The 20,912-nt window shown below is 39.2% G+C and overlaps 1 protein-coding gene across 6 annotated transcripts in view; it reads left to right on the top strand.

Annotated features, from left to right (window-relative positions):
* Window positions 1–20,912, top strand: part of RAB2A (RAB2A, member RAS oncogene family) — a 94,624-nt gene that overhangs the window by 17,520 nt on the left and 56,192 nt on the right. For all 6 annotated transcript variants that reach the window (XM_045896508.3, XM_064588286.1, XM_054512600.2 and 3 more), the window contains one exon: window positions 17,609–17,680. In XM_045896508.3, coding sequence (XP_045752464.1) covers window positions 17,609–17,680 — 72 coding nt within the window. Of the gene's footprint in view, window positions 1–17,608; window positions 17,681–20,912 lie in introns of those variants that run through there.

The following is a 20,912-nucleotide window of genomic DNA, read 5'->3' as shown; positions in this document are numbered from 1 at the left end:
CAGTCTTTAACTTTGATATCATTTATAGCATAGCATACTACTTAGAGATCATGTACAGTAAATTTATTATATAATATAGTGTACAATAATATCACAAAACACCTTCCTTCCTTCCATTACATCATGGAAAAGTATCCTCTGCAAGCTACTTGATTGAAATGTGATTTTGAGATGCTGCAGTTCTTATTTGGAATCTTTGCTTATGAAAGGATTAGGAAAATGGTCAGATTAAAGTGTAATATACCTGGTATATTAACTGAAATGTTGTTTGTTGGGATAAAGTTAGCATCAAGGAAGTCGTATTTTTTTTAAACCTTTTTACATTTCTGCTCTATGAGTCATTTAGTTACAGAGTATTTCCTTCTTTCTCTTAGTATTGCTACTAATAATACTTAGAAAGTGAGATAACATAATTTTTCGTTAGGAAAGGTTTTGGTTGCCATCTATCTGAAAAGAATAAATTAAGGAGGTTGGGTGGTAGAGTGGAAAAATATGATTTAAGGGGCGCCTGGGTGGCTCAGTCAGTTGGGCACCAAACTTGATTTCGGCTCAGGTCATGATCTGAGGGTTGTGAGAACGAGCCCGCATTGAGCTCTGTGCTTAGCACAGAGTCCGCTTACGATTCTCTTATCTCCCTCTGCCCCTCCCCCCACTCACATTCTCTCTCTCTCTGTCTCTCTCTCTCTCAAATAAACATAATAAAAAGAAAACCCGATTTGGAATTTCAATTCTGCCTTTTACTTGAGGCATATCACTTAAACCTCAGTTTCTTCGTCTTTAAAAGGAGGTTATCATTTCTGCTTTACTAACCTCCTAGGCTTACTATTATGGTCAAATAAGATTGTGTGCGAGGAAGGAGCATATTTAGACTTTCAAACTGTCAAAAGCCTTGCAGATATTTTAAATAAGACAGAAGTATATTAGCATAACTTGATAACAGGACTCCTTAGATGCAATAAAAAAGAAAGGAAAAATATCTGTATTGAAGTGAGTCCTTTGGGTATTTGGCAGGTAGCATGTAGCCCAGCTATTCTAAGCCAGGTAATTGCCAAAGATACTAAGTGGAAACCAGGATAACTATGTTTTGAACTTTACCCCGTACTGTGGGGAAAACGTATCTCCAGTATTTTTAGTTGTGCCCTACCAACCATGTAGGGGTTTCACGTTAGTTATAGCTGAAAAACTAAACTGAAGAGGATTGGTCACTGAAACCAGCATTTTTGTTGGCTATATCTTGGGCACTGCTTCTCAAACTTCAGTGCACATCAGCAGCACCTGGACAGCTTGATAAAACACAGATTGCAGGGCTTCACCCCAGTTTCTGATTCAGTAGATCTGGGGTGGGACTGATTATTTGCATTCTAACAAGTTTCCAGGTACTGCATAAGCTTCTGGTGTGAGGACCATATTTTGAGAATCAGTGCTTTAGGGAAACCGTATAATTTATCATCCAAGCTGATCCATAATTTATTAGGAAAACAGGAGTTACTGAGCCTTCCCTGGCAAACCAGAGTGTAGGGTCATCCTAATTTCACCTAATGGAAAAATCTTTTTACAAAGAGGTTTCTGTAATAGAATTATCACCTGCTGGGTGACTCATGATACTTAAGTTCCTCTATTTGTGTAGGTATGTACATTAAATTGCCAACAGACGATTCAGTCAGATTTTTCCCTTGATCTCTGTCCTTTTAAATGTTAATTAAAAGAGAATATAGGTATTCTGGATTCTTCAGCTGATTTATTTTGCCATGAATGCTAGCAAAAGTATTGGAGATGAGTTCTTTCATTGGATGTGTGGTTGGATTAGACACTGGAGAGTAATTTCCAAGTTTGGTTTTGTAAGTCACGGTAATAGGTACATATTTGATTGCAGCCCAGGGTTAAGATATGTGTGTAAGTGCATATATGTCTTTAAAATAGAAGTCTCCAAATAGTACTCATCCTTGTATAGTACATACAGTCTCATATTTGCTATTTTCTAGGTCTTTTTTAATGCTGGTTGTGATCCACTAAATTGATTTCATGACCTAACTGGTACAGTCTACTACTGTTTAAAAAACACAGCCCAGAGGACCTCTATGGTTCCAGCAAATTGTGACACTCTTTAAGATTCTGAGAGGTAGTTGTACTTCAGCTTTCTTCATTCTGGTTCTTCTCAAACACTCCAGCCTTTTTCCACCATTAAAACAAGTGGGAGAAAGTCCCAGGAGTTGGGGAGAAGAAGGGAAAGGTATGTTATTTTTACCACAGGGTGCTATCTTACTTGCTATTAGATTTAATATTTTATCAATTATTTCCTGTGGAAATTAGCAAATGCTCCATTTTACTTTACAATTTTTAACAATTTAAATTGCATCTGGCTTTGTAGTTTTTGAAAATATTACACTAGAAAACAAAAAAAAAAACCACCTGGACCTTCCCTAAGAAAATCTAAACTTGCTTAGATTCAAAAACCTTCTACTTCACCAAATTAAATTTGGTTTGTCTTAATGAAGGATCTATTAACCATACTGGTTGGATCAGTCAGAGCCGAGCTAAGAGACTGAAACCACACAGGAATCTGCATAGGGAAAATCTAATGTAAAGAATCATTAACTATACCATGGGAATAGAGTAACAGGGAATTGGCTCAGAGGTAAAGAGAACTCTTAAAGAGTACAGTAACAGCAGATAGAGGGCACAGTCACTCCCCCAAGTCCCAGGCAGAGCCTGGAAGGAAGGAGCCAGTCTGGCATCCAGAGCTTTTTGGAGGGGCACGGCTGAGGCCCGCTCGGTGGCGGAGAATTTCACTGAGGGGCTGTGATGGATTGGAAGACTGCCGTCTTTGTGCTGTGGGAAGCCTTCCATGAGGAGGAGCTGTGTTGGGACCTTCGTGGGAAGCAGCCCGAAGGAGTGCCGGGGAAGTTGGCTGCGGAGAGGTGTGGAGGGCTGCCTTCTGCGGGTGACACTTGCTGTCTTGCCAGCTGGCCAGGGGGAAATGTTCTGGCCTCTCCGGCAGGGCAGTGAAGGTTTGGAGCTGGGAGGCCCTTGATTGGTAACTCCTGTACACACTGAAACGCTGAACTCCTCAAAGGAAAATCACACGTAAGTTAGGGGCCGATGATAATCAGAGATGGAATTCTAATTCAGCACAGTAAGGTTTTCATTCTCTGGCCTCATTTTCGTCTCTGAAAAATTCACTGTTGAGGAAAAAATTTTTATTTATTATTATTTTTTGAGAAATTGAATTTTTTTAAATGTAGACTAGAGTTTGTCATTACGTAGAAAAGGCTAGTTTCACTTTGTGACCTTTTCAGTGAGCATGCGGTACATTAAGCTAGTATTCACTGAGCATCTGCCTTCTAAATTGGGCCACAGTGCAGCGTGGTTTTCAAAATACAAAAAGGTGAATGTTACTGCTCCTGAAGGAAGAAGGTAGATGTGTAAACTGATAATAAAAGTATAATGTGATAAGTGCTTAATAAAGTATGTATAGAGTACTATGGCCTTAGCATGGGATAAAGTGTCAGCCTGCCTTTCAGCACTGGCGAAGGAAAAAGCAGCACAGACATGTGATCTGTGTGCTATCTCTTGTATTCCTCAAATAGCCTTATGAATAAAGTAGGTGGTATGATTACCATTACACAAAGAAGCAAATAAGGTCTAGAGACCTGAAACAGCTGTTCCTTCCAGTGTCACACACAGGATCCTAATCTAGTCCAGAAGATTTGTTATCTCTTAAATTAGTGGTGTACTTTGAAATGCAGAAGGCTTTACAGTAAAAGTTTCCAAATGTAAAGCACGGGACTACTACTGTGAAGGATTTAAAAAGTGAATTACATATGCCTCTGCTTTTAAGGGGTGTATAGTCTAGCCGGGCTGATTGAATACAAGAAGGGCTCTGATGGAGGTAATGGAGAAAGCTTGGGATTTCATGAGAAATTCCACAATCCAGAACGCCTGTCTTCCTTCTTGGAAACCTTATGGTAAGATGACATTTGAAAGAAAAAAATTTGAGCATTGAAAGAAAAGAGAAAAAAAAAAAAAGATGGCATTTGACCTGGTCCTTGAAAAATGGGTAGAGTTTAGACAAGTAGAAATGGTAAATAAGCAAAATGTAAAAATAGGGGGAAAAAAGTTGTCGTTTATCATGTATCTGTTAAGTGCCACACCTTGCACATTCCTCAGTATAAACCATCCAGTTTAACTATAGTAGAGTCTCATATCAAACAATTACTGGAAATAAGACTGGAAAGATAAATTCATTAAACATATTGGACATAGGTTGTGATAGAGCGTGGTTGAATTTGAACTTTATTCTGTAGGCAGTAGAAAAGGTAGAAGTTTTTTAAAAGAAGAGAGTACCAGACTGGAGTTATGATTCCATTAGAAACTAAATACACATATGTGTATATTCAGATTCTAATACAGTAGCAGAGACATTCTAGATGTTAAATGCAATCCTTTCCTTCTGTCTTCTTTTCTCATCCATCCCTGGTACAGTCATATGTAGGATAGATTAGGAAGCTGGAGTGTATATAGTTAGTTGGTTATTACAGTGGTCCAGGTAGGAGGTAATAAAGGTCTTAATGTAAGGCAGTGGTAGTGAAAATGAAGAGGTGGTTACTGGTGAGAGTTGGAATTAACAAGGTTTAGGGAAGGACATTGTAGGGAGTGAAAATAAAGATGAAAGTAATTTTCAGGCATTTTTCCATTTTAGAAGAGTACTTCAAATACAGGCTATTTTTCATTTATTTTTAAATATAAAAGTAATAAGTACACATGATAACGTTAAAGCACTGTGAAAGGGCAGAAGATTTGCTAGGGGCAGCAGGACATGGTGGTGAAAGATGACAACATAGAAAGAGAAACAGGTCAGTGGTTAAAACTTTGGTAAAGTCCACTCCCCAAAGGAGTGGGCTATGGAAAGAGTGTAGTGTGGAAAGAGAAGGAAACAGTTACTTTACAGTGGAGAAACCTGTCAGACTACCTCAGGCAGGTGATCAAAGTTAATGTCAACAATAGTCATGTCGATGGTATGTACCCTTGTTATGATAGTGGGTCCACCTTTGTACAGGTGAGAAAATCTACTTACCTCTGTGGTCTTCCCCCCAAATGTCAGTAACTCCAGTCAGTCATGGGGGAAAAGTCCAACAGATCCCAATTGAGGGACACTCTATGATGCCTTGACCAGTACTCCTCAGTAATCCTCAAAACTGTTATGGTCATCCCAAGTGGGATTTATCCCTGGGCTGCAAGGTTGGTTCAACATCCGCAAATCAATCAATGTGATACAGTACATTAACAAAGGAAAGAACAAGAATCATATGATCCTCTCAATAGATGCAGAAAAAGCTTTTGACAAAGTACAGCATCCTTTCTTGATCAAAACTCTTCAGAGTATAGGGATAGAGGGTACATACCTCAATATCATAAAAGCCATCTATGAAAAACCTACAGCAAATATTATTCTCAATGGGGAAAAACTGAGAGCTTTCCCCCTAAGGTCAGGAACGCGGCAGGGATGTCCACTATCACCACTGCTATTCAACATAGTATTGGAAGTCCTAGCCACAGCAATCAGACAACAAAAAGAAATCAAAGGCATCCAAATTGGCAAAGAAGAAGTGAAACTCTCACTCTTTGCAGATGATATGATACTTTATGTGGAAAACCCAAAAGACTCCACCCCAAAACTGCTAGAACTCATACAGGAATTCAGTAAAGTGGCAGGATATAAAATCAATGCACAGAAGTCAGTGGCATTCCTATACACCAACAACAAGACAGAAGAAAGAGAAATTAAGGAGTCGATCCCATTTACAATTGCACCCAAAACCATAAGATACCTAGGAATAAATCTAACCAAAGAGACAAAGGATCTGTACTCAGAAAACTATAAAATACTCATGAAAGAAATTGAGGAAGACACAAAGAAATGGAAAAACGTTCCATGCTCATGGATTGGAAGAACAAATATTGTGAAGATGTCAATGCTACCTAGAGCAATCTACACATTCAATGCAATCCCCATCAAAATACCATCCACTTTTTTCAAAGAAATGGAACAAATAATCCTAAAATTTGTATGGAACCAGAAAAGACCCCGCATAGCCAGAGGAATATTGAAAAAGAAAAGCAAAGCCGGTGGCATCACAATTCCGGACTTCAAGCTCTATTACAAAGCTGTCATCATCAAGACAGCATGGTACTGGCACAAAAACAGACACATAGATCAATGGAACAGAATAGAGAGCCCAGAAATGGACCCTCAACTCTATGGTCAACTAATCTTCGACAAAGCAGGAAAGAATGTCCAATGGAACAAAGACAGTCTCTTCAACAAATGGTGTTGGGAAAATTGGATAGACACATGCAGAAGAATGAAACTGGACCACTTCCTTACACCACACACAAAAATAGACTCCAAATGGCTGAAAGACCTCAGTGTGAGACAGGAGTCCATCAAAATCCTAAAGGAGAACACAGGCAACAACCTCTTTGACCTCAGCCGAAGCAACTTCTTCCTAGAAACATCGCCAAAGGCAAGGGAAGCAAGGGCAAAAATGAACTATTGGGACTTCATCAAGATAAAAAGCTTTTGCAAAGCAAAGGAAACAGTTAAGAAAACCAAAAGACAACCGACAGAATGGGAGAAGATATTTGCAAATGACATATCAGATAAAGGGCTAGTATCCAAAATCTATAAAGAACTCATCAAACTCAACACCCAAAGAACAAAGAATCCAATTAAGAAATGGGCAGAAGACATGAACAGACATTTTTCCAAAGAAGACATCCAAATGGCCAACAGACACATGAAAAAGTGCTCAATATCACTCGGCATCAGGGAAATCCAAATCAAAACCTCAATGAGATATCACCTCACACCAGTCAGAATGGCTAAAATTAACAAGTCAGGAAACGACAGATGTTGGCGGGGATGCGGAGAAAGGGGAACCCTCCTACACTGTTGGTGGGAATGCAAACTGGTGCAGCCACTCTGGAAAACTGTATGGAGGTTCCTCAAAAAGTTGAAAATAGAGCTACCATATGATCCAGCAATTGCACTACTGGGTATTTACCCCAAAGATACAAAAGTAGGGATCCGAAGGGGTACGTGCACCCCGATGTTTATAGCAGCAATGTCCACAATAGCCAAACTGTGGAAAGAGCCAAGATGTCCATCGACAGATGAATGGATAAAGAAGATGTGGTATATATATACAATGGAATATTATGCAGCCATCAAAAGGAATGAGATCTTGCCATTTGCAACAACGTGGTTGGAACTGGAGGGTATTATGTTGAGTGAAATAAGTCAAACAGAGAAAGACATGTATCATATGATCTCACTGATATGAGGAACTCTTAATCGCAGGAAACAAACTGAGTGTTGTTGGAGTGGGGGGTGGGGTGGGAGGGATGGGGGGACTGGGTGATAGACACTGGGGAGTGTATGTGCTCTGGTAAGAGCTGTGAATTGTGCAAGACTGTTGAATCTCAGATCTGTACCTCTGAAACAAATAATGCAATATATGTTAAGAAAAAAAAAAAGAAGAAGAAGAAGGTAGCGGGAGGGGAAGAATGAAGCGGGGGAAATCGGAGGGGTAGACGAACCATGAGAGACGATGGACTCTGAAAAACAAACAGGGTTCTAGAGGGGAGGGGGGTGGGAGGATAGGTTAGCCTGGTGGTGGGTATTTAGGAGGGCACATTCTGCATGGAGCACTGGGTGTTGTGCACAAACAATGAATCATGGAACACTTCATCTAAAACTAATGATGTAATGTAAGGGGATTAACATAAGAATAAAAAAATTAAAAAAAAAACAAAACTGTTATGGTCATCAAAAACAAGGAAAGTCTGAGAAACTGTCATAGCCAAGAGACGCCTAAGGAGACATCACCAAATGTAATATGGTGTCCTCTATGGGATCCTGGGACAGAAAAAGGACAGTAGGTGAAAAACAAGTGAAAAAAAAATCAAAACTTGGGGAGAGGTAAAAGCAAAGAGGTTCCATAAAGAATGCAGGGTAAGGAATAAGCTATGAAGATAAGACTTCTTCACTCACTATTATGTGTCCGTCATAGGTTCTCAGCAAATAGTGGCTGAATAAATAGTAGGGTTGGAGCTCTTCCTAAGCCTGTTTTTAAAAATGAATTGTGCTCCTCAGTGAGGCCTGACTTCATCTTTTGGTCTTGAGCTCAGGTCTAGAATTGGTTTCCTAGAGTCCATGCCACACCCAGGGCAAGTGAGGTCATCATAGAAGGCCATCAGTGTTCTTCCTCCCCAGCATTTACAGCAGAGGATATTGTTTTTTTCCCCTGAAACCAGACAGTTATATTATTTATTTTATACACACAGCCGGAAAGTCTCCATATTTTAAAGTTAGAAGAATACCTAGCTCACTTTGTGAAGGTAGGTTATGTATTACGGAAGCTTCCTAGGGGTTATGGCACTTGAGTTAAGTTGTAAAGATAAGTAGCTATTAGCTAAGTGGAGCAGTCAGTGAGTATTGGGGAAAGAACACTTAAAGTATGCTAAATAAATATGTGCAAACAGCCAGATGTGTAAGAAATACTGGCATTATCTGCTTTAGTCATTTTCATGGTTTTGGTCTCATCCCAGGGGTGTTTAAAGTACTTAGTGTACTTTAATATTTTAACACCAAAGATAACAGAAATGCGAGTAGATAATTTGCTTCAAGGGAAGGAGGACTGTATCCTGACAACTTCCTATTTCCTTTTCACTTTATCAGTTCTTTTCTTTCTTTAAAGCTTTATTTATTTATTTATTTATTTATTTATTTATTTATTTATTTATTTATTTATTTATTTATTTATTTATTTAAGAGTGAGTGAGAGCATGTGCCTGTGTTTGTGTGCTAGCAGAGGGAAGGGCAGAGGGAGAAGGAGAGAAGCAGACTCCCCGCTGAACACAGAGCCCCATGCAGGGCTTGATCCCGCGACCCTGAGATCATGACCTGAGCTGAAATCAAGAGTCCCGACACTCAACCGACTGAGCCATCCCGGCACCCCTCACTTGATTGATTCTTTAGCAACTCTTTCAGCCTTGTCAGCATACTTGTTTCCAAACCTTCCATTTTCAGGGAAAAGATACCTTGTGTTTTGAAAGCTACATGCTCTTGGAAACTTTCTTTAATTTCTTTATTTTAATTACTAATTTATTTTTACTAGTGCCTGGAATATAGTAAGTACTCCATAAATGTTTTTTGAGTATCTCTAACCTTTGCTCCTAGCCTTCACTGACGGATTTCTCAAATAAATGTTCTATATTTCCTGTTTCCTCTTCCCTTACTGCTCTTAATATTTCTGGTGTTTGAGGCACTTTACTGATTACAGTAGGAATTATTACAGATGACGTCAACAAGCCTGGAAGACTAACAACATAAAAGTCCCAGGAGGAGGAGGAATGAAAGATGACTCTTGATGAGTGTATTGGTTTCCTAGGGCTGCTGTAACAGATTATCACAAACTTGTTTTAGGGCTTAACACAACAAAAACCTCTTCTCTTATAGTTCTGGATGCCAGAAGTCCAGAATCCAGGCATCTGCAGGGCTACTGTCGTTCTGAAGGCTCCAGGGAAAATCCTTTCTTGCCTCTTGCAGCTTCTGGTGGCTCCGGGTGTTCCTTGGCTTGTCATAGCCTGACTCAGTCTCTGCCTCTGTCTTCATGTAGCCTGTCACCTGTGTATCTGTCTTTGTCTCCCCCTGCCTTTCTCTTATGAGTACGTTTGTCATTGGATTAGCCAAATCCAGACTGAAATTACCTCAGAATCCTTAATTATATATGCAAAGATCCTTTTCCTAAATAAGGTTACATTCACAGGTTCTAGGGGTTAGTGCTTGGACATATCTCTTTGGGGCCACACTTCAGCCTACTATAGTAAGGAACCAGATCAGTATCTAATTGAAGTAGTTGAGAGGACTGCTGTCTTAGATGTGAGGGAGGACGATGTAAGGAGAACCAATAGCATAAGAACAACTCTGAAATCATTTTATTTAAAAGAAACTTAGAGATATGTGAATATTTTCTTCAGTTAATTTTAGAAAATATGTATTTAAAATTTTGAACTCAAGATCAGATGGGTTTGGTGGGAGATTTGCTCCCTAGCTGTATTCATCTTGAAGAATCCTCAGCATTTCTATTAAAACTTCTGAATTTGCAAAATTTGAAATTTTCACATTTGAGCTTTATAGTATTCCTTTGAAGTAGGAATACTATATTTTCTTTTTCCATTTTATAGATGTGGAAATGGAGCATAGTTTCTGTATCTAATTTGTCCCAGTTCACAGGTTATGAAATGATACAGGTGGACTTGAACACTGGTGTTTCCACTGTAAAGCTTAGGTTCTTTCTAATACACTGCTGAGTTTATTAATTTTCTGTTTAAAAAAAGCAGACTTTAGGGCGCCTGGGTGGCTCAGTTGGTTGGGCGACTGCCTTCGGCTCAGGTCATGATCCTGGAGTCCCTGGATCGAGTCCTGCATCGGGCTCCCTGCTCGGCAGGGAGTCTGCTTTGCCCTCTGACCCTATCCCCTCTCATGTGTTCTCTCTCATTCTCTCTCTCTCAAATTAAAAAAAAAAAAAAATCTTTAAAAAAAGCAGACTTTATTGTTTTTTCATTACGTGTTTCTCCATTTGGAATGTTAGTGCAAAGAAGAATAAAATTTTCTTTTATTTTGCAAAATAATCTAATATTTCAGCCAGCTCACCACATTTCTGAATGATCTGTGTTGGAGGTCTATCAGTTTTTTGGTATGACTTTAAAACATACAGTTCTTAAAACAAAAAACCAAACATAACACCCCACAAAAAACAAAGAACGGTAGAACAGATCAGTGAAACAAAGCTGGTTCTTTGGAAAGATCAGCAAAATTGATAAACCTTTAGCCAGACTCATCAAAAGAGAGACCTCACATAAACAAAATCAGAAAAATAAAATATACAGTTCTTCAGTGGGTTACTTTTAGTCATTCATTCATGGAACTTTTGTCACATTTTGTTTTTGAGAGCCAAATGTGGTAGATGAAAATATGCAGCCATGATTTCAGAATGATAGTTGGACAAAATTTTTCTTCAGTGGTTAGGAATTGGCTCTGGGAGGGCGCCTGGGTGGCTCAGTTGTTAAGCGGCTGCCTTTGGCTCAGGTCATGATCCCAGGACCCTGGGATCAAGTCCCGCGTCGGGCTCCCTGCTCTACAGGAAGCCTGCTTCTCCCTCACCCACTCCCCCGCTTGTGTTCCCTCTCTTGCTGTGTCTCTTGCTGTCAAATAAATAAGTAAAATCTTTAATTAAAAAAAAAAAAAAGGAATTGACTTTGGCTCTGGTACTTTTCATATGAACCTCGGTAGACTACCTGGCACTTGAACTGCAGTAGAATACCTGGCACTTACGCCATTGTTTCTTATGGAGAAGAACACCTTGCCTAAAAACCCCTGGAGGGCTTATTAATTCGATTTTTGGTCCAAGCAAAGAGTTCCTGAGTCAGAAGCTCTGGGGTGGGGCTTTAGGAATGCAGTTTAATGAATATTACTTGTAATTGTTTGGCATTCACGTGGTACTTAGGTACTCAGTTCTCACCACAGTACTGTCCTACTGAGTGGATGGCAATGTGGACCTAAAGTAAAAGAAAAAGTTAAGGTGACTTCATGGTAGGAACTCTGACAGTGGCATTATTAAGTATATTTGTATTAATCAAAGAATGAATAGCCAAAGCGATCTTGAGAAAAAACAAAGCTGGAGGCTTCACCATGCTTCCTGATTTCAAACTATATTACAAAGCCGTAGTAAATCAAAACAGTATAGTATTGGCATAAAAACATAGACAACGGTCAATAGCATAGAGAGCCCACATAAACCACACATATATGGTAAACTCACTCATGACAAAGGAGCCAAGCATATACAATGAGGAAAGGGCAATCTCTTGAATAAATGGTGTTAGGAAAACTGGACAGCCACATACAAAAGCATGAAACTGGACCACCAACTTACATCATACACAAAAATGAACTCAAAATAGATTAAAGACCTCCTCAATGTAAGACCTGAAACCATAAAATTTATAGAAGGAAACATAGGCAATAAGCTCCTGGACATTGGTCTTGGTGATGATTTTTGGATGTGACACCAAAAGCAAAGCAATGAAAGCAAAAATAAACAAGTGGGCCTACATCTAACTCAAAAGCTTCTGCATAGCAAAAAAACCACAGAGGTCAGTGGTTCATCCAGGGCCACCCAGCTAGTGCTTTTAACCACTACATAGTGCTGGCAATTCATTCAGAACCTCTGGGGTTGAGACCTGTTTTGGATTTGGTGATTTTTTGGGTAAAGATCAAAAACTTCAAATGGGTAGAAAGTGGGAGCTACTTTACATAGAATGGTCAGGGAAGGAAGGCATCTGTGGTGGTGAAAAACCAGCCATGGGAGTCTGTCTGCGTGGAAAGAGAGAGAAGACGATGTTTGAAGGCCTTGCAGGTTCTAGATACAGAATGAAAACCAGGAGTAGAAGGATTGGGAGAGGACACTTTTATGTTTGTTTTGTTTCTGTTTAATTCTGCTATTACATAAAACAAACGTGTTTTTATAAAACATGTCTTTTTGCTGGTTCCTCTCTTTCTGTGGCTTTAAATACCATCTTATGCTGACAATTCTAATTTATATCTCCAACCTCAATATCTTTCCTGAAGTCTAAACTCATATATTCTATTGCCTACCCAGTTTTACCACTGGGATGTCTAATATCTCAACTCAAAATAACTGAACTGGAATTGATAGTCCTTCCTGCTCCACTTAAAATTTTCCCCATCTTCATTGATTCTTCCATTTGATCAGGCAAAAATATTGGAACCATTCTTAATGCCGTTCTCCTTCTCTCAAAACCCAAGTCCACACTGTCAACATATTCTCTTGCCTCTGCTTTAGAATGTTTATAGAATTCAGCCTCTTCAAACCCCTCCACTGCTACCACCCTTGTCCAAGACACCATTTCTTGCCTCATTGAGAAGCCTCCTTAACCAATCTCTGCTTCTCTCATCTGCATATACTTAACAGATCATTCTCAGTGTAGCAGCCACAATGATTATTTTAGAATTAAGGTCAAATTATATTACTCTTCTGCTTAAAACCCCCCCAAAAATCACCCATTTTATCACAAGTATTTTTTAAAATTCCTATGGAGTCTGCAAGATCAGGCCCTATGATGCCTGCAACCTCACGTCTTAGGGACAGGGCTCTCCCTTGCCTTCTGAGCTGTAGCCATATTTGGCTTCATGGCAGTTTCTCCAACACATTCCACATACAGCTTTTTCTCTAGCCCCCCCCCCCTTTTTTTTTAAGATTTTATTTCAGAGAGCCCACGTGTGAGAGAGAGCACAGAGGGAGGGAGAAGCAGGCCCGATGCTGGACTCGATCCCAGGCCCTGGGATCACAACCCGAGCTGAAGGCAGACACTTAACCGACTGAGCCCCGCTTTAGCCCTTTCCTTAGCCTAAAGTGCTCTTCTCTCAGTAATCCACCTGCCTGTTTCCTCACCTCCTCGAGTCTTGACTTCAATCTCACCTTCCCAGTGAGAGACCACCTCATTTAAATACCTTTTTCCTTTCCCCCAGTATTCCAGGTCTCATATATTTGCTCAGCTTTTTCTCCGTACCATAACACATAACACTCTGCACTACCACGTCCACTTCATCCATCCATCCATCCATCCATCCATCCATCCATCCATCCACACTCCCCACCTCCCCAGTATATACACATACATACAAACATGCACACACACATTTTTAAAAAAAAGTTTTTTCATAGTCTCTTCTCACTCCAGAAGGGCAGACACCTTTATCTTATTGTTTACTGATATTCCAGTTGCTTAGCCTTAGAACATAGTACATACTTAAATATTTCTAGAAAGTTTGAATTTTGGCATGCATTGGAAGTACATGTTGTGAAACTAAAAATGAATAAAATGTGCTTCTTGCTTTTAGGGAGCTTGAAGTATACATAGACATAGTAATAAGTAATAGCATTAATAGTAACAAACATTTATTGAATTCTTTATTGAATTTTATTATGTGCCAGATACTGTTTTAAGCACCTAATGCATGAACTCATTTAATAATCCCAATAAACATCTGGGATAAGTATTATTAGCCTACTTTTTACAGATTAGGAAAGTGAGGCCTTGAGAAGATAACTAATTTGAGGTTCTGTTGATAGTGATTGGCAAGGCTGGGGTTGGAACCCGAGGAGTGTGGTATGGCTTTGGAGTCAGAAATGATAACTGCTATGTTATGCTGTTCTTAAGCATTAAATGAGCTGACATATGTAAATTGCTTAAAACAATATCTGGCATGAGAGAAGCTTTATATAAGTTTATTTGTTGGGAATCATAAATTTTAAATATTTCAAAGTTCTTGACAGTACAGTTAAAATAACATGAAAATATTCATTGGCCACTTAAACTATTCTTCATTCTGTATCTTTTCTAAGTGTCTCCCCTCAGGAAAATCAACATATTTGACTATCATTCTCTATGAAAATGAAGGACGAATCAGTTACAAGTCCCGCAAAATATATAGGATTTCATGAAGTATGTAAAAATGTTGGAGCACTGCTTGAATTCCATATAATGCCATTGATGAATGGGGATCTGATATTTAGACTAATAAATAGCTGAAGAAGAGGAAAGATATGGAGGATGCTTTTAAAGAACTATCTGAATATCAAGGATTAAGAGAGGTTCTTAGGAAAATTGGTGAAAGAAGCCTTGGAGATTTTTGCCAATTTTATATTATAAAAAGGACAAGTATTAAATCAAAGATGTCCTGCAAAGGATGCAAATTACCCAAACCCTCTAACATGAAAGATACTTGATTACCTGAAGAAGGAATATGGAGTTTTTAAAGTGAAGAACCAATCACCAAGCCTTTTCTATATTTAACTAGCACTTGGTCAGAATAAGTGGTATCACTTAAAGTATCACTAAAGCAATACATGTTCTGTTGTGAGGTAAGAAAGATTTTTAGGCTCTTGTATTACTTAAATAATTGCCAGTCTGTTAGATTGTATTACTTAAATAATTGCCAGTCTGTTAGATGATTCTTGAGGTTTCACAATAAAATCAATAAATCACAATAAAATGTGATTTCTAATTATAATTTTTTTGTATACCACATGGGAAAATTTGGATGTTTAAAAATAGAAATGAAGAAAAGACACAGGAATCTTAAATACATGGTACTGAGTGAAAGAAGCCAATCTGAAAAGGCTACATATACTGCTGATTCCAGCTATATGATGTTCTGGAAGAGGCAAACTATGGAGACAGTAAAAAGATTAGCATTTCCCAGGGGTTGGGGGTGAGAGAGGGACTAATAAGCAGAGCATAGAGGATTTTTAGGTCAGTGAAACTATTCTGTATGATACCATAGTGGTAAATACATTATATATTTGTCAAAACCTGTAGAATAGACAACACCAAGAGTGAACCCTAATGTAAACTATGGACTTTGATAGTTATATGTCAGTGTAGGCTCATGGATTGTAGCAAATGTGATGGCTCTGGTATAGATAGTATTGGTGGAAAAGGCTGTGTTCCTGTGGGGCAGAAAGTATGTGGGAACTTTGTACTTTCTGCCCAGTTTTTAGTTTTAGTGAACCTAAAATTGCTCTTCAAAATAAAAAGTCTAAAAAAAAAAAAAGTCTACTTAAAAGGGGTGTGGGGCTGCCTAGGTGGCTCAGTCAGTTAAGCGTCCAGCTCTTGATTTGGGCTCAGGTCATGACCTCAGGGTTGTGGAGCCTGCTGAAGATTCTGTCTCTCCCTCTCCTTCTGCCCCCTCCCCCTCCCAATCTGGAAAAACAACAGCAAACCCTTGGGGCACCTGACTGGCTCAGTCCTAGAGCCTGTGGCTCTTGATCTTGGGATCGTGAGTTCAAACCTCATGTTTGTACTTAAAAATATTTTTTTTAAATCTTAAAAAAAGAAAACCTGAAGATTCGTATCTCAGATGTTCACTTATTTTGTACCTTCACACTTAAAAAATTATTTCCTTTCTATCCTAGATCTGAAAGGCTATTCAGAGGAGCTAGAAATCTGATAAAATGAGTTTGGCTTTACACCTTTTGTAATGTAAAAAAGAAATCATGGATAAAAGAAAAGAGAAGAAAATTAAGGTCAAATATGTTTATTTTTAGTTAAAACATTCAGAAAACTTTGAACAAATAAAGTATTTCCCAAAGCATAACCATATACACACACATTTCTTTGAGTTGTTTACTGGGCATTTTGACAATCTTTGTAACATTTGACACTAGGGCCAATCATTCAGCAAAATCATTAATTGCCTTATCTCTGCCATAAGACAGCAAGGTATTCATTATCTTCTCTCATTGAGTTTATAATCTAGAAGACCTTGAACAGCTTAGTTTAAGTGTCACTTCTTCAGAAAGACCTCCAGCCCTTCAGTCTAAATTGATCTTGTTACTCTTCCTCATAGTCCTCTCTTCTTTCAAATGGCAGTTATAATTATTTCAAATTACAGTTCATATAGGTTATTTGTCATTCGTAATGTTTAATTTTTCTACCTGTACTTGACTGTAAGGAAGGAAACATTCCACATGATTGTATCTTCAGGTCCCAAGTGCAAAGCACAGTTAGCATTTCAGTAAAGTCTTTTGAGTGCAAGATTGAGTGCAAGAATGAAGGAAGCACAGGATGCTCTCAAGTAAGCAGAGTTGGTTGAGTGTGAAGATAAGGGCCTGCAAATGAGTAGGAAGATGGTGTGGTATTCAGTTACCAGTTCTCAGAGGATGAGTAGGATGAATACAGAAAATTTATCTTTAATTAGGGCTGTGGAAGTTATTCATGACCTTAGGGAAGTGAAATTTGGTGATAGAGTGAAGGGATGCAATTCAGATTAGAGTTGATCCTGGGGGCGCCTGGGTGGCTCAGTTGGTTAAGCATCTGCCTTTGGCTCAGGTCTTGATCCCAAGGTCCTGCCAACATTGGGCTCCCTGCTCAGCGGGGAGCCTGCTTATCCCTCTGCCCCTCTCCCTGCTCCTGCTCTCTCTCTCTCTCTCTCTCTCAGATAAATAAAATCTTAAAAAAAAAAAAACAGAGTTGATCCTGAAATGAATTAGCCAGAAGATAGAGCAAAGTAGATCCCCCACATTTAACTGCCAATTTGGTTGGTTGGTTGGTTGTAGGAAGGTAAGATAAACTACAAAAAGAGATTACTTTGTTTTTAAATATTTTCACTACTACACAAAAAAACAAAGGCATTAACCCTTAATTGCTAGAGTACTGTGGTAGGGGCTACTAGGGGGACCTGCCTGGTTGTCTCCTAAGAGTTCTTGCCAGTTTTATCTTTCAGATTAAAATGTCGAATGAATAACGAAGGATGAAAAGGTGTTTTGGATTGGTTAACACCTTCCACCTGAATCATCAATCCCATAATTTCCCAGGAAATCAGAGCACCGAGAATTTCTGGTTAGATTGTTCACAGAGCACCAGAAACCCTAGCTGCCTCTTTTCTATGTGCTTTCGTAAAGTGTTTCTTAATTTTTGTGAGTTTTGTCTCATAATATATATTTTTTTTAACTTTCAGGTGTTGGTAAATCATGCTTATTGCTACAGTTTACAGACAAGAGGTTTCAGCCAGTGCATGACCTGACTATCGGTAAGTTTTATACAAGAGATGAGAAACATTCAGAAGTTTTGGGTAGTAGAAATGGAATGTGCTAAAGGGGGTCCATTCTATTGATGATGAATCAAAAAGAATCCATGAACTAGATTTGTTGCTGTGCAGTTTCATCCCATCACTTTTTAAAAATATGTGAGTATGGTAAAAATATTATCCAACTTTGTAAAAGTGGTCAGAAAACAGGAAGACATAAATATTTTAAGATTTTGATTGTATTTAACAAACAAATGATTGCAAAACAATATAGCATAGGGGTATGATCAGAGACTAGACCAGCTTGCCAGGATTCAAATCAAGGCTGTGCAACTAACTAGCTGGGTAAGCCACATTACCACTCCATGCCTCAGTTTCTTTTATCTGTAAAATGAGAATAATAGTGGTACCAATTTCACAAAGTTATTGTGAGCAATAAATGAGTTAATAAATGTGAAGCATTGGAACAGTGCCGGGTAACATGGTAGATGCTTTAGGTTTACCTATAATTACTAATTGAGAAAAACTGCCAGCAGGCATTTTTAGTGTCCTAAGTTGCAAAGAATAAATGAGACAGTTACCAGTAACTGTTAGACTGAAATCTACTTTGATTTTATAACTGATAGCTTGGTGTGTCTTCTCAGCCGGTGACTGCTTATTTTCTACAGATATCTTTAAATCATCCTTAAAAGCAAGTTGAGTCTCATGCCCTGTGTATTTTTAGAATATCAAATCAAACATAGAGTTTGTTAATCACATTATTAGATGAATTAATAATTTTCAGCCAAACCACATGTACTTTGTGGATATATGGAAATCTTTTCCCAAGTGGCTACTATCAATGAGAGTATTCAGATTCCATTTTAATTTTACTACTTTTAAGTATATACAGTAATGAAGGGTAAAACAGGTACTATTGTTTCATGCTGGTCCTTATTTCATTTCATAGTTTAACTTCTGTGAGCTCAGTTTTGTGTAGAATCTGCTCTTTGCCCAGATGGTCTAAACCTGGGTAGCTGTCTCTTAGGCCTGACTCCGTTGGTTTTAATATAGGGAACTAACCGAAAGTGTCTCCCTTTTCGTGAAGTTTCCGTATACATTTCTAAGGCACCTTAGAGGGAGAGGGTGGGCTTAAGCCTGCTGTCAGAAATCGGCAAGGCCTGTACTTGTGGAGAGAGAGGAGGTGGACCAAAGGGGGTTGTTTGGAACTGTAAGTCCTGCAGCCGTACCAGCTGGCTTCCCTCTGGGTTTGCTGGTGGGTGGCTTTGGGAGGTCGGAGGCTAAAAGCAAAGGGAATCCAAGCGTCTTCTTTTCTCTGTCTGCCTGGATTAACTTTATGTCCTCCAAGACTCTAGCCCCAACCTCTGGTGGTGACAGGCCCACTGATGGTCTGGCTTCTTAGGTCTGCCAACCCCAGATTCTCTGTTCTCCCAGCCTCGGGATGGTAGCACTTTTCCCGCTGGTGTTAATCTCTCGGCTTCTTCACCATCCCTTCTTTGAGCTTCTTAGCTCTTTCTTTCCTGTAACTAACTCCCTACATTAAATTCCCTCTGTTTTAAATATTGAAATATGGTTTCTGTTTTTCTGGTTGGACCCTGACTGCTATACCTTATGACACCCATCATGGCAATTTATTTTTCAGGTTAGTGGCATGTATTTGTTTTAAAGGAACATTGGAGTGTTTGCTGAAATAGGCATAAGACATTATCTTGATTCTGCTGCATACTTTCCTTTGTGTGATGAATAGAAGAAGGTGAAAAAGCTAAGGTCGGGTCATGACTAAGAAGTATTAAACAGGGGAGCAGAGAAAGTAAAACACAAGGATGAGTCTATGAAATACCCCTTACCCTTTGACTACTGTCTCAGTGAGAATTGTTAACGTAGGAATCAAAGAAGCAGTTTACAAATAGCATCCTGGATCCAGTTACACTGAAGGTCTAGACTAGAGCCTTGCTACTCAGAAGGTGTGTTCAAGCGCTATTGCACTGACCAGCAGCATCAGTATCCTGTGGGAGCTTGTTAAAGAGTCTACGGAGTCAGATTTTGCATTTGAGCAGGATCTCCAAGTGATTCATATGAAAAGTTTGAGAAGCACTGGAGCAGTGGCTTTTAAATATTGATTACCCAGCTAGGAATTTGTTTTATATTATTGACTTATGCATACATGTGAGTGCACCCCCTCATGCCCCCCCGCCACACACACACACATCCTGGCCTCTCAGTTGCTTTACTTCCTCTCCTCCTGTGATCTTGCTTCCCCTCTGCCTCAGCTACTCACTGCCATAGTCACGCCCAGGACCTGTTCATTACCAGTATCCGGAAGCACTCCAGAATCTCACTTTCATGCATCTGGCCTTTTGACTGTTCTCCCATCCTTCCAGCTCACAACCTCTAGTTGCTAACACTATTTATTTGGCCCATCAGTCCTATAATCCATTGATCCTACTGTCTTTCTACTCTCACACCTCTGGTGGTCCTGCTTCCCTTCTTACCCAGCTTTAATTCTAGCCACTGTAATTAAGTCATTCTAATCACTCCTGCATGCGCCCTCAATCCCCCGCCCCCTCCTTTGCTTCATCACATTCTTGTGGCTAACCCATAAGTAAAATCTGACTACCCACTCCATCCTGCTTGGAGAAGAACACAGAGCTATGCTAACTAATGTCCTGTTAATTTCTTAGACACTAACTTCCAGCTGCTTGACAATTACAATTTATTTCCAGTCCATTCATTTTCCACTGTCCTGTACAACTGTGTTAGACCTTCTTGCTCTTGAAGCATGCAGCACCTTTCTTTCTCTCATATAATAACCTTGGTCTCTATTTCAGAAAATAGAGGCAAGCAGAGGAGCATTTTCACAAGTCTCCATCACCACATAGACCTACCTACCTGTGTTGGGCCCATAAACTCCACCTTTTCCTTGCTACCTGGATGAACTAGGAGATGCTAGCCAAGGCCTGCTCAAGAACACTGCTTCAGCAGTTCTTTTTTCTCCTAGGTGTCATTCATTTTTCCCTTTTTGATTGTCATTTTTCATGACTTACCTTTTCCAGCTTTCAATCCTTTTGTTCCCTTTTAGCAAAAATCCTCAGAAAGAATTGTTTGTATTTTCTATCTCTCGTTTTTCTCCTCCCCTCATTCTTTTTTGAATTCACTCCGACTAGGCTCTCTCCTCCCCATGTGTACATATCCAGCTGCTGCCTCAACATTCTCCTTTCTCTTAGATGATCATTTA

This window comes from Mirounga angustirostris, unplaced genomic scaffold, assembly GCF_029215605.1.
Source record: "Mirounga angustirostris isolate CCGP_5_RB_7025 unplaced genomic scaffold, mMirAng1.0.hap1 SCAF_4, whole genome shotgun sequence".
NCBI classification, from domain to species: domain Eukaryota; kingdom Metazoa; phylum Chordata; class Mammalia; order Carnivora; family Phocidae; genus Mirounga; species Mirounga angustirostris.
The sequence above is the reverse complement of the archived record's forward strand: the minus strand, read 5'-3'. Positions and strand labels throughout refer to the sequence as shown.